The sequence below is a fragment of the Aethalodelphis obliquidens genome, unplaced genomic scaffold (genome assembly GCF_003676395.1).
Source record: "Aethalodelphis obliquidens isolate GAN/ISIS:26980383/991018 unplaced genomic scaffold, ASM367639v1 scaffold69, whole genome shotgun sequence".
NCBI lineage: Eukaryota > Metazoa > Chordata > Mammalia > Artiodactyla > Delphinidae > Aethalodelphis > Aethalodelphis obliquidens.
This window is the reverse complement of record NW_020838013.1, coordinates 1004928-1022170: the sequence shown is the minus strand read 5'-3', so window position 1 is coordinate 1022170 and position 17243 is coordinate 1004928. Positions and strand designations below refer to the sequence as shown.

The following is a 17243-nucleotide window of genomic DNA, read 5'->3' as shown; positions in this document are numbered from 1 at the left end:
AGCCGGAAGGGGCGGGCGCTAAGATACGTGGCTCAACGCGCGCTGGGGGAGGGGAAGCTCCGGGTCAAGGAGCAAACCCGGCACAAGATGGCGGCGGTAGCGGCAGTGGCGGCGCGTAGGAGGCGGTGAGGAGCCCGGATCCCGGGGAACGCGCCCGGGACGCCCCCAGACCCCCAAATCCCGTGTCTCTCCTTCCTGTATGTTCTCCTGAGACTCCGCCACCCCCAGCCTCGTGAGGACTCTTTGTCTCTCTGGAGGCGGCCTCGGGTGCCCCCAGCCTCCTCGCCGCGTCGGGGGGCCCTTGTTTCTGGGGCTCTCCGCTCCGGCCCGGTGGCTCTAGAAGGCCGCAGCCTTGTGTTCTTCTTGGCCTTGGCCGCTCTCAGCCGCCGCCCTCCCCTGGCGGCTTGCGGCGGTTAACGCTGCCTCCTCTTTCCTGCAATGCGCGGGGCCATCGGGGCAGAGGAAGAGATGCGGCCCGGCCTCCGGGAATGCAGCCTGCTGCCCTGCGGCCCCTCAGCCGCGCTGGAAGCACCGCGGCCGGCAGTCTTGCTTCCACTGCCCTTCCCGCCCTCCCCTCGAGAGCCCCGGACCCTGCCCTGCCCTTGTCTTCACGTGGACACCAGCCCTGGCTTGTTTGGTGTCCACGGTCGTTGGGCACGGCTGGGGCAGGATCCCGTAAGTTCACAGTCGACCTGGATGACGTTGCTCAAACACAACAGTGGTTTGTTCTGCATTTATATTACTGAAAAGACGGTTCGAAACAATCATCAGCGCCACAGAGTGTTTACCAGGACCTAACGGATGTATCGGGGTGGGAGAGGCACGTACTGTCGGCAGCGGTGAAAAAAGCGTGGATCGTAAATTTGACTCCAGAAGCCTGTGACCTGAAACAATAAATGAGTGCACCTTTCCTTGCGACTCATTCCTGACCTTGGCTTGTGACCACCTCTTGCCCAGGGGCGTTCAAGGCATTCCTGAGTTCTCAGGGCCTTCCAACAGGTTACATCTGAAAAATCTTTCAGAAATTCTATCCCCATTGGCGTCTCTCCAAACCCATTTTATAGATTGTGCAAGTAGGACTCCAGAGAGTATTTAATTCACTGTACTTCTGATTACTGCTGCTTTGGGCTGGTGGACACGGGGTCAGTTGCTCAGGGTGTCCGCTGCAGTCACTCCTCAGGACCTGGGCCACATGCCTTGCTTTTGAGTTTTCTGGTAGCATTTCTTCTGCTTGTTTTGCTACTATTTGTTCCTGCTTGACCTATTAAACCACAAAGCCTGGTGTTTTCCTCATCTTTCTGTGTGGCCTGGCTTGCCTTGCACATTCTTCTGGAACTGGAGGGCTTACTGTGTTCTGTGATCTCCCTTCTAGTGATTTTCTTTACCTTTAGCTTTCAAGCAGATACTGAGGATATGCTGGATACAATGTGTTTGTAGGCCCTACTCTTTGGTTACCCTGTTAGCAGGTAGCAAAGTTTTAATGCTGAGGAGAAATGTGTGTTTTTGTTTGTTCTCCCTTATTTGGAACACTTTCTCAGAGTGTGCTCCTAATCAGCCACTGGGAGAGCATGTTTAAACTGCAGATTCCCTGGGACCCGGGAATCTTCATTTAGTAAGCACTGCACGTAACTCTTAACAGACGCTAAAGTGTGAGAATCCCTATTTAGGGTTTACTCAGAATGGATGGATATATCCTTAACAAACTAACTTGTTCAGATAAGCCTGTTAGTTCCTTGTCTGTTATTATTTTTTTTTTACATCTTTATTAGAGTATAATTGCTTTACAATGGTGTGTTAGTTTCTGCTTTATAACAAAGTGAATCAGTTATACATATGATCCCATATCTCTTCCCTCTTGGGTCTCCCAAAAATATGGAACGCTTCACGAATTTGCGTGTCATCCTTGCGCAGGGGCCATGCTAATCTTCTCTGTATCGTTCCATTTTAGTATATGTGCTGCCGAAGCGAGCACCCTTGTCTGTCATTTGATAGCATGTTGGGGAAGTGACAAGTTTGTGGAAACCCTGGTGATGGTCCTCAATGAGGCAGGCCCTGCTGGTGGTTAGTGCAATGTGCTGTGCATAATGAAGTGCCCGGGCCCTGGAGTTAGGCAGAGCTGAGTTCACCAGTGTCACCTCATACTGGCTGTTAAATCTTGGATGAATTATTGAACCTTTTTTTTTTTTTTTTTTTTGCGGTACGCGGGCCGCTCACTGCTGTGGCCTCTCCCGTTGCGGAGCACAGGCTCCGGACGCACAGGCTCAGCGGCCATGGCTCACGGGCCCAGCCGCTCCGTGGCATGTGGGATCTTCCCGGACCGGGGCACGAGCCCGCGTCCCCCGCATCGGCAGGCGGACTCTCAACCACTGCGCCACCAGGGAAGCCCCAAATTATTGAACCTTTTATGCCTCAGTGCTCCCATCTCGGAAAAATCCCAATCCTACATTCACCAAGAAAACAGTGAAAGAAAGGGAAAAGGGTTATTAGTGTGTATAAAGAATTGGTTCTGAACACTGGTTGCCTATTAGAATTGTTTAGGGGAGTTTAAAATCTGATGCCCAGGTTCCACTTCAGGCCAATTAGATTGAAATCTCAGGGTGAGACCTGGGCATAGACACTACTAAAAACTGCAGGGAGAGTTAAAAACTAGTATAGGGCTTCCCTGGTGGCTCAGTGGTTGGGAGTCTGCCTGCCGATGCGGGGGACACGGGTTCGTGCCCCGGTCCTGGAAGATCGCACATGCCGCGGAGCGGCTGGGCCCGTGAGCCATGGCCGCTGAGCCTGCGCGTCCGGAGCCTGTGCTCCGCAACGGGAGAGGCCACAGCAGTGAGAGGCCCGCGTACCGCAAAAAAAAGAAACACAAAAAAACTAGTATAAGGCGGTTAGCCAGGCCCCCGGGTGCCTATTAGGACTCAACACAGGTTAGCTGTTGTTATTCTTTTCAAGCTTACATGGTGACAGTGCTGACTTATGTCAAAGATATAGCAGTGGAGATCAGAGGAACAGGATGCCTAGAGTGTTAGGGATGTTAGGACCCTAGGAACCTGTGACCAGCAGGCCAGCTGAGGGTACATCTTGAACTTTTTCACTGTAGGTCCCCCCAGTGTCTTTCCAGTGAAAAGGCATGGCTTACTGTGTTTCTCTGTTCCACACATAAGGTACCACCACTTCCTCTGGGACTGGCTGTTACTGTTCCTTTCTTCTGAGAGGCTGATGTAACCTGAGTCAATACCAGGCCTCTGAAGGCCAAGGATCCTTTGTCCACTTCCTCTGCCTTTTGAAGGAAAGGTGTGCGTGAGCCAGCTCCTCAGGCCTGACACTTAAGCCCTGTCCACTCTGCCGTGTTTTCTGTTTAATGGGACTCTATCTTTCTCCCCTTTTAGGGTTGTGGTGGGAAGAGGCCTTTACCTCAGAAGGTGGGGCCCTTTCTGACCCTGTGCTGATCGTGCCCTCTTTGTCCTTTTCCCCCCTAGGTCTTGGACTGGTTTGGTACTGGCTTGTTTAGGCGTCTGCCTGGGAATTACCCTGGCTGTGGATAGAAGCAACTTTAAGACCTGCGAAGAGAGTTCCTTCTGCAAGTATGATATTTCTGGGAGACAAGAATGGAAAGTAGGGTAATGTGGGAGGTGTCTGTGGCAGATGAGGTAGCCTGGGGCACTGCAGCTGACAGAAGGACTTAGGGGCCTTGGGGAACCCTCCCCCGTTCTCAGTCATTTCACATTGGCAGGAGGCAACGAAGCATACGGCCAGGCCATTCTCCATACCGAGCCTTGCTGGACTCTCTGCAGCTTGGTCCTGATGCCCTCACGGTCCATCTGATCAACGAAGTCACTAAGGTCAGGGGAGAAAAGGAAGAGTCTGGTGGGGGTGGAGAAATGGCTAAGGGGTAATTGGGGAAGGGGAATCCTATAGCCAACATCCTGTGCCATCTAACCTTGGGACTTGTACTTTGTGAGGAATTCAGATTTCAGATCCCTTAGGCAAAGGGCTAGAAGGAGGAGACCCCCTCGGGAGAGAAATGGGTTCAGAGGGCATTTCCTGGTATAGCCCATCCCTTTCTCCAGACCCAGACCTCTGCCTCCACAGGTGTTGCTTGTGCTGGAGCTCCAGGGGCTTCGAAGGAACATGACTCGGATCAGAATTGATGAACTAGAGCCCCGGCGGCCCCGATACCGTGTGCCAGACGTGTTGGTGGCTGATCCCCCCACAGCTGGGTAAGTTTTTCCTGAGGAACATCTCCATCTCCATGGCCCTTTCCCTTCCTAATGAGCCTTTATTTGGCAGCTGACTTTCTCTTCCACATTGGGGTAATAGCTGAATAGCACCCGGCCACTCTCCTCAGCCTTCCCTTATCTGTTCTTCTGTTTCACTTGTTTTCTCAACTGATTGATTGATTGATTGGCCGAGCTGCTTGGCTTGCGGGATCTTAGTTCCCCAGCCAGGGATTGAACCTGCGCACTGTGCAGTGAAAGCACAGGGTCTTAATCACTGGACTGCCAGGGAATTCCCTCACTTGTTTTCTCTTTCACCCTTTATCTTCATTCAGTCAGCAAAGAAATACTGCTTCCTCTTCTGTGCCAGGCCTGGCCTAGGTGCTGGAGATACAAGAGGGAGTCAGCAAGGCCATGGAGCTCGCCTTCCAGGAATACAGTGTCTCTGTGGTTGGTTCCTCCCTTCCCTTCCCTTCCTGTCCTGTCCCCCTGTCTTGTCTCATCTGTTCTTTTCTTCTCTTTCTTTTTTTCTCTTTTCTCTCTCTTTTCTTTCTCCCCTTCCTTCCTTCCTCCCTTCCTCCCTTCCTTCCCTCTTTCCCTCCTTCCCTTCCTCCCTCCTCAATTTCTCCTCAGATATTCAGGATAGGATTATTCAAATACTCGGGTCATGACACATCGTCGTCATTATTCCACGCATGGCTCTCTGTTAAGTATTTAACTTAGAAAATAACATGATAAACCCTTCACCTAACCCAAACATATACATCTCACTGTCCTGTACCCCTGACTCCTTCGGAGATGATTGTTATTCTGAAGTTTATTATTCCCTTGTTTTTTTGTTCTCACAGTTATATCGTGGGTACGTATATACATATACACACTTTCGTACATTTGCCTAAGCAATAAATTATGTGATTTTGTTTTTGAGTTTTATAGGGAAAGTATCTTAGTGAATGTGATCTTTTGGGATTTCCTTTTTTCACTTAACTGGATTTAACTTTGTTGCATGTAGCTCCAGAAACTCATTTTTACTGCTGTATAATGTTATGTTATATGAATATATCCCGATTTACTTCTCCATTTCTGTGTTGATGGGCATTTGGGTTGTTTCCAGTGTTGGCGTGAACATTCTTGTCCATGTCTCCTGTCTCCCTGTGCAGGAGTTTCTCTTTGGTGTATAGCTAAGAGAAGAACTGCAGAGTTGTAGAATATGGAAATCATCAACTTTCCAAGATAAAGCCAAAGTGGCTTACCAATTTACACTTCCACCAGCAATATATAAGAGGCTTATTGAACTGCATCTTCTCCAGCCCTTGGAACTATTGGACTTAATTTTTGTCAGTGGAATGGCTGTAGGATGATACCATGTGGTGGTCTTGGCTTGCTTGTCTTTCCCAGTTTATTACTGATATTGAGCATGTCTTCATATATTTATCTGTCATTCTGTTCTGTGAAATGGAAGTTCACTGCTCTGCTCATTTTCCTTTTATGTTGTTTGTCATCACTGATTTGTGGAAATTCATTAGTCTTGATACCAGTTCTTTATTACTTACATGTATTGCAGTTATCTTTTCCCAGATTGTAGCTTATCTTTTTACTTTTCTAAAGATGCCTTGAAAAAAGAAGATTTTTTAATTTTATTTTTTAAAAAAATTTATTTATTTATTTTTGGCTGCATTGGGTCTTTTGTTGCTGCATGCAGGCTACTCTTCATTGCAGTGTGCGGGCTTCTCTTTGCGGAGCACAAGCTCTAGGTGCGCAGGCTCAGTAGTTGTGGCTCGAGGGCTTAGTTGCTCCGCGGCCTGTGGGATCTTCCCAGACCAAGGATCGAACCTGTGTCCCCTGCACTGGCAGGCGGATTCTTAACCACTGCGCCACCAGGGAAGTCCCAACGATTTTTTAATTTTAGAATAGTTTTAGATTTATAGGAAAGTTTCAAGAATATTACGAGAGTTCCTGTATACCCTGTACTCTTGTTTTCCCCTGTTAACATTATTGTGATACATTTGTCGTACATAATGAATTGATATCATTATTGTTAACTAAAGTTCATATTTTTTTTTCTTTTTTCATTCCTTTTTTTAAAGTGTTTTTATTGTTTATTTTTTTGTGGTACGCGGGCCTCTCACTGTTGTGGCCTCTCCCGTTGCGGAGCACAGGCTCCGGACGCGCAGGCTCAGCGGACATGGCTTATGGGCCTAGCCACTCCGTGGCATGTGGGATCTTCCTGGACCGGAGCACGAACCCACGTCCCCTGCATCAGCAGGTGGACTCTCAACCACTGCGCCATCAGGGAAGCCCTATTTTTTTTTAATTTTATTTATTTATTTATTTTGGCTGTGTTGGGTCTTCATTGCTGCGTGCGGGCTTTCTCTAGTTGCGGCGAGCAGGGGCTGCTCTTCATTGTGGTGCACGGGCTTCTCATTGCGGTGGCTCCTCTTGTTGCGGAGCACGGGCTCTAGGTGCGTGGGCTTCAGTAGTTGTGGTGCTCTGGCTCAATAGTTGTGGTGCACGAGCTTAGCTGCTCCAAGGCATGTGAGATCTTCCCAGACCGGGGATCAAACCCGTGTCCCCTGCGTTGGCAGGCGGATTCCTAACCACTGCGCCACCATTTCATTTATTTTTAATTGAAGTGTAGTTGATGTACAATATTACATAAGTTATAGGTGTACAATATAGTGATTCACAATTTTTAAAGGTCGTACTCCATTAATAGCTATTATAAAATATCAGCTACACTCCTTGTGTTGTACGATATATCCTTGTAGCTTAAAGTCCATATTTTTTTCAGATTTCCTTAGTTTTTTTGTTATTTATTTATTTACTTATGGCTGCATTGGGTCTTCGTTGCTGCGTGCAGGCTTTCTCTAGTTGCGGCAAGCGGGCTTCTCATTGCAGTGGCTTCTTCTGTTGCGGAGCATGGGCTTTAGGCGCGTGGGCTTCAGTAGTTGTGGTGCACGGGCTTATTTGCCCCGCAGCATGTGGGATCTTCCCGGACCAGGGATTGAATCCAAGTCCCCTGCATTGGCAGGTGGATTCTTAACCACCACGCCACCAGGGAAGTCCCAGATTTCCTTAGTTTTTACCTAATGTCCTTCTTCCTCTTCACGATCCAATCCAGGATACTGTTTTATATTTAGTTGTCATGTCTCCTGAGGCTCCTCTAGACTGGGACAGTTCCTCAGACTTTTCTTGTTTTTGATTACCCTTAACGTATCTTTCAATAAATAGAAATTCTGTATTTTGTTGTCAGGTAGATAAGTCTCTTACCTTTTGGTGTTAGTGTTTTCTAAGTTGTGTTTAAATAATCCTCATTTACCTCAGAGTCAGAAAATATTTTTTTATATTTTCTTCTAAAGGTTTTACTCTAAAATTTTAAGTCATAATCTGTCTGGAGTTGATACTTGTATCTGGTATGAGGTAGGAGTGTGATACCATTTCTTTTCTATACAGAAAATGTGTTTTTCCGCTCTGTTATTGAATAGTCCTCCAGACCTCACTGAACTGCCATGCCATCTGTTACATTTCAACATTCTAAGATGCTTGGGTCTGTTTCCAGGCTCTTTATTTGATTCCTTTGGTCAACTTATCTGTCCCTGTACTGTTACCACACTGCCTGTATAGCTCTTAGCAGGTCCCCCGTCTTCTAAGTGTCATGACTGCTCCTGGCACTTTGCACTTCCTTATATCCCTTTTGATCTTTTTCCCAGGCTTTCTGTCTCTGGCCGGGATGCCAACAGCGTAGAGCTAACCATGGCTGAGGGGCCCTATAAAATCATCTTGACGGCACGGCCATTCCGCCTCGACCTACTGGAGGACCGCAGCCTTCTGCTCAGTGTCAATGCCCGAGGACTCTTAAATTTTGAGCACCAGAGGGCTCCCAGGGTCTCGTGAGTACAGGGATCAGGAGTGAAAGGGACCTAGTGTGAAGGAACCTAGGGGTGTCGTAGGATCTGGCACTGGGTCCCTGGGAGGAAGACAGGGTGGTAGTAGAGCCAGGTCGGGGCTGGGGGCTGGGCGAAGCTGACCATCAGGGAGGGTAGGAAGCAGACCTGGGTTGAAGTTTTCTCCATTTCCTGTACAGACCAGGAGGCAGTCACTTTTGTCCATGAGCTGTACCCTGGGCACCTCCTCCCTCAGAGGCCTGCCTGGGTCTGCCTTTCCCTCTTCCCCCTCTCACACCATCACACTTCCCAGATTTATTTTCTTCCTTTTTTTTGTTTTGTTTTGTTTTGTTTTTTGTTTTTAATTTCTTCCCCCACCCCATCTCTGGAAGTTTGTCGACTGAAACTCACTTTTATGTTTCTGTTTTTGTGTTGGTTTTGTGCCTCCTTTTCCCCTTTCCTACCCATCTCCTCCTGCCCCAGTTTCTCGGATAAAGTTAGTCTCACGCTCGGTAGCATTTGGGATAAGATCAAGAACCTTTTCTCTAGGTAAATCCATGACCACTGGTACTGTATCTGTTCCTCTGCCCTTACCCCCCCTTCACTCTGGCCCCCAGGGAAGGTGCCCCAGACCCTTCCATACCCTGTCCTTCACTCACCTCTTTTTCCCCAGCTATATGGTCTCTGGTTCCCGTTCCCCATTCCCTTGGCTAGGAGCCCCCTGGGAGAAGGAAGATGAAATGTTGGATATCCTTGAGGAATGTAGGGAGCTTCTTGCTTTGCCAGGGGGTGGAGAGATGCTGCCTGTTGCTGGGGTTCCTGCCTCTCAGCTGGCTTGCACTGAGGCTCTGGGCAGAGCTGCTTGCCAGCTGCCCTTGAAAGCATCCTTTGGCAGAATCTCTTGTTTGAGTCCCTGTGTAGAGGCTTGACCATGGTTATGACTCACTTGCCTTTGCAAAACCCTGTGTCACGCCAAGAGGCTGAGGCCCAGTGAGGGAAGTTGGGGCCAGAGTCTCTTGGTAGAGGCAGCAGGGCTAGGACTGGCATTCCGAACCCAGGCCCTTGAACCTGTCTGCCTGTCTCTTCTGGAATGCTGGCCGAGGCTGATGGTTTGGGCCTGTGTTTGGAAGGCACCCCTTGGTGGCATTTACTTCTCATTTCCCTTTCTCATTTCTCTCCCTGTCCTTTGCACACTTATCTGCTCACTGGGGGTCCCTTTCCAAGCTTTAACATTCAGTCCCTTCCTCCAGTGCCTTCGTTCCTTTGGACCCTTGGCTCTCTATTCCCTCACCCCTCCTTCCACTAGCCCCTCGTCCCTGCCCCCTCTGGATTGGAGCAGACAGCTCTCCTACCTTCCAGGCAAGGATCAAAAGACCCAGCTGAGGGCGATGGGGCCCAGCCCGAGGAAACACCTGGGGATGGTGACAAGGCAAGTTGGTGGGGGTGGGTGGTTGGAGCACAGGGCTGGCTGGGAGGTTGGAGGGGAAAGGCCCACAAGAAATTTGAGCTTAGTCTTGCCATCACGGATGGGATTTAGAAAATGGGCAAGGGAAGAGAGAGGACCTGGTGTGTGATTGAGTAGTGGTCTGCTTTCTCCTTCCAGCCAGATGAGACCCAGGGGAAGGCAGAGCACGATGAGCCAGGAGCCTGGGAAGAGACATTTAAAACTCACACTGACAGCAAGCCCTTTGGTGAGGGGCTGGGGGAGCCTTGGGCAAGAGGACAGGGAGTCCTTGCCAAGCAGAAGCTCTGGAGCTCATCTTCTGCTTTTCTTCCAGGCCCCACGTCTGTGAGTTTGGACTTCTCTCTGCCAGGCATGGAGCATGTGTATGGGATCCCCGAGCATGCAGACAACCTGAGGCTGAAAGTCACTGAGTGAGTCCTACAGTGACATCAGGATATGGGGGGAGGGAAGGGGGCAGAGGCCAGGGCTGTGGGAGATGTGCACACAGATTAGACACTCCAGACGAGCGTGGCTCACTTCCTATGCCAGAGAACCTTGGGCCATCAGAAAATGCTGCTTTGAGAAAGGGCAGAGGGGCCAGTTTTTATCCCTCATCTGTGTCTATGGGGCTGGGGCTGTGCATGCCATGGCCCGGGGCCAGTCTGTCTGTCTGCCTGCCTGCAGGGGTGGGGAGCCATATCGCCTCTACAATTTGGACGTGTTCCAGTATGAGCTGTACAACCGCATGGCCCTATATGGGTCTGTGCCCGTGCTCCTAGCACACAGCCCTCATCGGGACCTGGGCATCTTCTGGCTCAACGCCGCGGAGACCTGGGTTGACATATCCTCCAACACTGCAGGCAAGGTGAGAGCACAGGCGTGGGGAGCAATAAGGGAGGGAATCGTCAGGCCTTGAGACAGATGGGTTTGTTAGGGGCATTTGCTTTGAAGAGGCTAGTAGAGTGGCCTATTTGGATACCTGTTTGGGGACTGGATGAGAGACAGGCCCTGGGCCTTCTGGGCAGCATATGAGTTCCCCAGACACTCCCAGAAGACACAGATTCATGGGGAAGGTATTTCCTTTTCTGCATTTATTAATACATTTGTTATTGAGTATGCGTTAGGAGCTTCAGACCCTTTTCTAGGTGCTGGGGATATGTTGCTCACTGAGTTAGGAAAGGAGGAAGACAGATTAAACAGGTAACAGAGGGAAGATGAGTTCAGTGGTGGTAAGTTCTAAGAAAGAAATGCAGTGGTCATGTGATGGGGATGGGCGGTGCTGCTTATGATGGGGCCCAGGGAAGCCTCACTGAGGAGGTGACGTTTAATCTCAGCCCGAAGTGACTCAAGGAGCCAGCTGTGTGAGGACTCTGAGGAAAACACTGCTGCTTTGTCTTTGGGTTGGGAAGCAAGAGGGTGGTGTCAGACCTCTCTCTGGTCCCCTCTGCAGACCCTGTTTGGGAAGATGCTGGACTACCTGCAGGGCTCTGGGGAGACCCCACAGACAGATGTTCGCTGGATATCGGAGAGTGGCATCATTGATGTCTTCCTGCTACTTGGGCCGTCTGTCTTTGATGTCTTCCGGCAGTACGCTAGTCTCACAGGTACGCAGTGTCCCTACTCTGTCAGCCTGCAGCCTCCCTTTCTGGTCCTTGGCTTCTTGAGGGATGACTGCATTTTCAGAAATCCTGTGCCTTGGCCTATTCTCTAGCCCGGTGCCCTTTCATCTCCCTCAATTTCTGGGCATCCCATTGGCCCCAGGTTGAGCCTGACCCCATTGTGACACCCATCCCTCACTGAACCTGCAGGGACCCAGGTTTTGCCCCCGCTCTTCTCCCTCGGCTACCACCAGAGCCGCTGGAACTATCGGGATGAGGCTGACGTTCTGGAAGTCGATCAGGGCTTCGATGATCACAACCTGCCTTGCGACGTCATCTGGCTGGACATTGAGCATGCTGATGGCAAGCGGTATTTCACCTGGGACCCCAGCCGTTTCCCCCAGCCCCTCACCATGCTTGAGCATTTGGCCTCCAAGAGGCGGAAGGTAAGAGGGCCGCAGCCATGGTTGGTTTTCTCAGGCATGATAGCCCTGGAGAACTCTCACTACCCGTGTTCTGTGCCCCCAGCTGGTGGCCATCGTGGACCCCCACATCAAGGTGGACTCTGGCTACCGCGTACATGAAGAGTTGCAGAACCTGGGTCTGTACGTTAAAACCCGGGATGGCTCTGACTACGAAGGCTGGTGCTGGCCAGGTAGGTGGGCCCGGAATTAAAGGAGGCTATTGGGAGGCCAGGGAGCTAGAGTGGAGGCTATTTTACCCCTCAGGGGTTGAAAGCCATCCTTGATTTCTTCTAGGCGCAGCCGGTTACCCTGATTTCACCAATCCCAAGATGAGGGCCTGGTGGGCTAACATGTTTCGCTTTGACAATTATGAGGTATGGCAGCCCCTCCCCGACCTGCCTCTGTCTTTCCCACTCTACCTCTTGGAATCAGTCATTCTCTGCCTGCTATCCCTGCTATGGTTGGTTGCTCATAAGATATCGGGGCCTTGATGATCCTGGGGGGGGGCCCTGAGAAATGCATCTTTCTGGATTCCTAGGAGCTCTCTGCTCAGACACTGTTTTGTCTTCTCCCTTCCCTCTGTCGTCTGTCCCCATTCTCTGCCTTGTGTTCTCAGGGCTCATCTCCCAACCTCTATGTCTGGAATGACATGAATGAACCGTCCGTGTTCAATGGTCCTGAGGTCACCATGCTCAAGGATGCCCAGCATTATGGGGGCTGGGAGCACCGAGACGTGCATAACATCTATGGCTTCTACGTGGTAAGGGACTGAGAGAGGAGAGACCAAGGACCGAGAACTTGCACCGATGACAGCTGGCTTTTGCTCCTCACTACCCTTCTTTCCTGTTCCCACGCAGCACATGGCGACTGCTGACGGGCTGGTGCTGCGCTCCGGGGGCATAGAACGCCCCTTTGTCCTGAGCAGGGCTTTCTTTGCTGGCTCCCAGCGCTTTGGTAAGATTTGGAGAATAAAGCTGTGGCAGAGGGACCTGGGCCTGGTTCTTGGAGAAGTCTGTCCATCCTCTGAGAGTTACGTACTTCCTTCCAGCTGTTCACTAAAAGCGAGGCAGGGAGTGGGAGGGCCAGTCCGTGTTGAAGTGCTCTTGTGAACTCCGCCATCTTCAGCAGGACTTTGGGGGCCCCAGAGGAGATGTGGCAGGTTAGAGAGGTCAGCTGTATAAAAGGCTGAGCCCCTTCACTGTTTGCAAGTTCCCTCCCTCTTTTCTTCCTCAGGAGCCGTGTGGACAGGCGACAATGCTGCCGAATGGGACCATTTGAAGATCTCTATTCCTATGTGTCTCAGCTTGGGGCTGGTGGGACTTTCCTTCTGTGGAGGTGAGAGGGGGAGGAACTTGGAGCCTTGCTTTGGCGGGAGAGGGGCAAGGTAGAGGGCATAAAACCTAGGCCTGTGCAGAGAACTGACAGTCCACGATGGGGCCTTGGGGGGCTCCTTAGGCAGCAGCCCTCCCTCACCCTCTTTTCCAACCGGTTTCCTCCCTCCCCTCTCTAGCGGATGTGGGCGGCTTCTTCAAAAATCCAGAGCCAGAGCTGCTTGTGCGCTGGTACCAGATGGGTGCCTACCAGCCGTTCTTCCGGGCACATGCCCACTTGGACACTGGTCGGCGAGAGCCGTGGTTGTTACCGTCTCAGTACCATGACATAATCCGAGACGCCTTGGGTCAGCGATACTCCCTACTGCCCTTCTGGTATACCCTCTTCTATCAGGCCCATCGTGAAGGGATTCCTATCATGAGGTGAGGCATTCAGTTGGGTCTGTGTAGAATGGACTGAGATGGCTGGGAGACTGGGTTCCATCTCTGGGCCTCTTTCTTCATTTACGAGGGCCTTGTAAAGGAGGGAAATCTGACTGCAAGGTCAAGAGTAAGAAGAGACCAGTGGGGAGATGAAGAGCAGTGAACGTTACTGAGTGCTTATGACATGCTAGGCATTACTCATCACTATCCCCAGAGCCAGAAACAAGTCAGACAAGTGTCGTACCCTTGTGGAACTTACATTCTTGGGAGGAAGACAGAGAGACATGTAAACAAATATGGAAATAGGAAAACTGCCAAAACTGACAAGGTTTTTGAAAAAAATAGAACAGGGTAACGGAGTTAAGTTCCACAAACAGGCCACGTAGGGCTTCCCTGGTGGCGCAGTGGTTGAGAGTCCGCCTGCCGATGCAGGGGACACGGGTTCGTGCCCCGGTCCGGGAAGATCCCACATGCTGCGGAGCAGCTGGGCCCGTGAGCCATGGCCGCTGAGCCTGCGCGTCCAGAGCCTGTGCTCCTCAACGGGAGAGGCCACAGCAGTGAGAAGCCTGCGTACCGCAAAAAAAAACAAAAAACAAAAAACAGGCCACGTAAAGATGAGCCCTGACTGATGAGTAAGACAGGCTTTTGTGACGCAGAGGAAGAATGTTCCAAGCAGGGGAGACTGCAAGTGCAAAAATTATGAAATGGAAATGAGTTTGTTATGTTCCAGGAGTAGGAACAAACCAGTGTGTCTCAGGGGTAAAGAACCAGAGGGAGAGGTAGATGAGGTGGAGTGGAAAATTCAACCTGAACTAGAGGGCTTTTCAGGCCAGGATAATGAAGTGGCCGCTGGGAGGTAGCTGTGCAGAGCAGTTTCCAGAGGGAGCAGGGTGGGAGGAGGCAGGGGGACACGTTAGGAAGTTAAATGTCTAGACCAAGGTTAGAGTGCATAGCTGAGTCCTTAAGCCTGCTGGGCTGTCTGGCTGCCAGCTCGCGGGTCTTTCCCCTGTGCTCTTCTTTTTGCCAGTGCCTGGGGTAGCATCTTTGACTTCTGCCAAACAGCAAGTGTCTTCCTTTCTTGTCCTGCTTCCTTCCTAGGCCCCTGTGGGTTCATTATCCTCAGGATGTGACCACCTTCAGTATAGATGATCAGTTCCTGCTTGGTGAGAAACAAGGGGGACAGTTAGTGGTGGGTTGGGATAGGGCTGAGAAGAAGCAAGCACTGTGATAGATACGTCTGTGGATGTGCAGGGTGGGAGGAGTGAACGAGGCCAGGGGTGCAAGGGGGTGGGTGCTCTAGGGCTCCCTCTTTGGGAACTGATCTCCCCAATTCAGAGTTGATTCTGCTGTGTCTTAGGGGATGCATTGCTGGTTCACCCTGTATCAGACTCTGAGGCTCATGGCGTGCAGGTCTATCTTCCTGGCCAAGGGGAGGTGAGTTAAGGAAGGGTGTGGTGGGGAAAGGTGGTGGAGGTCAGAGAGGGTAAATAGAGTGGGGGGTCCTCTGTGCAGTGAGTGACCGAGTATATCTTCTGCACCCACAGGTGTGGTATGACGTTCATAGCTACCAGAAGCATCATGGTCCCCAGACCCTGTATCTGCCTGTAACTCTAAGCAGTGTGAGTATGCCTGGCCCAGCTGCCAGCTCCATCTGCCTGTAGGTTTCCAGAAGGGGAGAGAGTGTATACTTTAGAGTCCAGTTCCTAAGGGGACGCAGATATACACAAGCAAAAGATATTGCAGGGCCCAGGGTTGAACAACAGGGCTACTTCATCCCAGCACTGCTCTTGCCCTAGATCCCTGTGTTCCAGCGTGGAGGGACAATTGTGCCCCGATGGATGCGAGTGCGGCGTTCTTCAGACTGCATGAAGGATGACCCCATCACTCTTTTCGTTGCACTCAGCCTCCAGGTGAGCGCATAAGCAGGGAGCCTCCTCAACCATCTGCCTACCTTCCTAGGATTCAGTCCCCTGGGGATGTGCCCCTCACTCCCTCTTGGGCTCAGGCTCTCGCCTACCCCACTTCCTGCTCAGGGTACGGCCCAAGGAGAGCTCTTTCTAGATGATGGGCACACGTTCAACTATCAGACTCGCCATGAGTTCCTGCTGCGTCGATTCTCATTCTCTGGCAACACCCTTGTCTCCAGGTAAGGAGGTACCCTTTCTTCCTTGGCAGCCTCTGGGATGCTTACAGCTCACTGTGCTCTTACATCATGGCCTTGCTCTGCTCTCCTCCTCTCTGCTCTGACAGTTTTTTTTCTGATGGGTATCCATTTTTGCTTCCTCCAGCTCAGCAGACCCCAAAGGCCACTTTGAGACACCAATTTGGATTGAGCGGGTGGTGATAATAGGGGCTGGAAAGCCAGCAACCGTGGTACTCCAGACAAAAGGTGAGTGATCTGGCCCCCAGGTGGGGAAAGAGAAGAAGCAGGGCAGGGTTGGGGACCCCCTGCGTATAGGAAAGTAGTTGCTATTGACTCTGGCACTCTTTCTCTTTCCTCCACCAGGATCTCCTGAAAGCCGCCTGTCCTTCCAGCATGACCCTGAGACCTCTGTGTTGATCCTGCGCAAGCCTGGCGTCAGTGTGGTATCCGACTGGAGTATTCACCTGCGATAACCCAAGGGATGTTGGGGTGGGGTGTGATGGTCTTGATAGTTACTCTTCCTTCTGCCCTGGAGTTTGACCTTCCCCAGACTTCACCTTTCTTATCTCAAGATCTACATTCTGCCAACATCTGGGCAGGATGAGAGGGCTTTCCCTGGGCTCTGAATTCATTTTGTGATCTCCTGACCTCTCCCACCCCATTGACACCACATCTCCCTTCATCCCCAAATATTCTGTTGCTCTGACTGGAGCACATTCACCTGTGAAGACCTGGGGACCACAGGGCCCTTGCTTTCCCTTCTCTTTTCTTTCTTCTGGGGGCCCTGAATCTCCTCCATACCCTCTCTGTTCATGTCTCTTGTGTGTTGATGCCATTTCTTGGAAGAAGATGAGGGCAGTGAGCTTTAGGGCTCCTTTTCTCCTTCCCCTTCCCTCCCCACCAAACTGTTCTCCCTCCTTTTTATTTCTTCCTCCTGGCTCTTCTCTATCAGGCCTTTCTGTTTTATGCCCCATTGATGCACAGGGTCCACCCCTTACCCTGATAAGGGATGAATGGATCAAAGGAGTGAGGTTGCTGGAAAACATCCTCTTCCCTGGCATCCCAGCCTTTCCTCTCCCTGCTTCTATCTAGAGCAGCTGCGGTTCTGACAGGGGCAGTTCTACCTCCCCTGTCCCTTGGGGGAAAGAAGTTTCCACTCCTTAAGAGGGGATGAGCGAGACTTCTTTTGCCTCCTAAAATTTTGTCCCCTTGAGGGGCATTCCAGATGGAGAAATCAGTTGCGGTTTCATCGAATCATGGTCACCTGTATTTATTGCTGGGGGAAGGCTGAGGGTGGGGGAGATGATCATGTGCGCTCAGGGTTGGCCCAGGGCCCTGGGTGGGGGGTGGGGGAGGACTAACTGGGGGACGATGGGGAATGTTTGTGGGAATTTTTTTTACTTCCTTTTGGCCCCCAGCTGTGACAGGTTTTGATAAAAGGAGAAACAATAAAGAGAGAAACCATAAATAACTGTTGGCGTCTGGATTCCAGTTCTGGCCTGAACCACAGACCCCTAAAAGCCCGAGGACCTGACATTTTCATTTAGCTTCAGCATAAGCCTCATTGGTTGAGCAAAATGAGTGAGTGCAAGCCTCCTTCAGCTTGCTTGATGCCAATTTTTTTTTTAATTAATTTATTTTTGGCTGCATTGGGTCCTCGTTGCTGCACGCGGGCTTTCTCTAGTTGCAGCGAGTGGGGGCTACTCTTTGTTGTGGTGCGCGGGCTTCTCATTGTGGTGGCTTCT

At 51.0% G+C, this 17243-nt stretch overlaps 1 protein-coding gene and 1 non-coding gene across 3 annotated transcripts; one reads left to right on the top strand and one right to left on the bottom strand.

Moving 5' to 3' along the window:
- The first annotated feature begins 43 nt into the window (after nt 1–43).
- Nucleotides 44–16970, top strand: GANAB (glucosidase II alpha subunit). Of its 2 annotated transcripts, XM_027090060.1 has the most exons (25): nt 44–125; nt 3474–3578; nt 3728–3836; nt 4087–4214; nt 7922–8101; nt 8579–8644; nt 9455–9524; nt 9699–9786; nt 9874–9970; nt 10224–10404; nt 10990–11143; nt 11348–11583; nt 11666–11792; nt 11896–11975; nt 12218–12361; nt 12459–12555; nt 12835–12936; nt 13112–13355; nt 14454–14518; nt 14713–14789; nt 14900–14974; nt 15152–15265; nt 15389–15501; nt 15644–15744; nt 15862–16970. In XM_027090060.1, the coding sequence occupies exons 1-25, from the start codon at nt 88–90 to the stop codon at nt 15969–15971; spliced, it is 2901 nt and encodes a 966-aa protein (XP_026945861.1). In that variant the 5' UTR covers nt 44–87; the 3' UTR covers nt 15972–16970. The 2 variants fall into 2 exon arrangements, with proteins under 2 accessions (XP_026945861.1, XP_026945862.1); XM_027090061.1 differs by lacking the exon at nt 8579–8644.
- On the bottom strand, nt 1867–1972 carry LOC113611635 (U6 spliceosomal RNA). Its single transcript, XR_003429535.1, has one exon. It is a non-coding gene; the product is annotated as a U6 spliceosomal RNA (small nuclear RNA).
- Nucleotides 16971–17243: the final 273 nt, after the last annotated feature.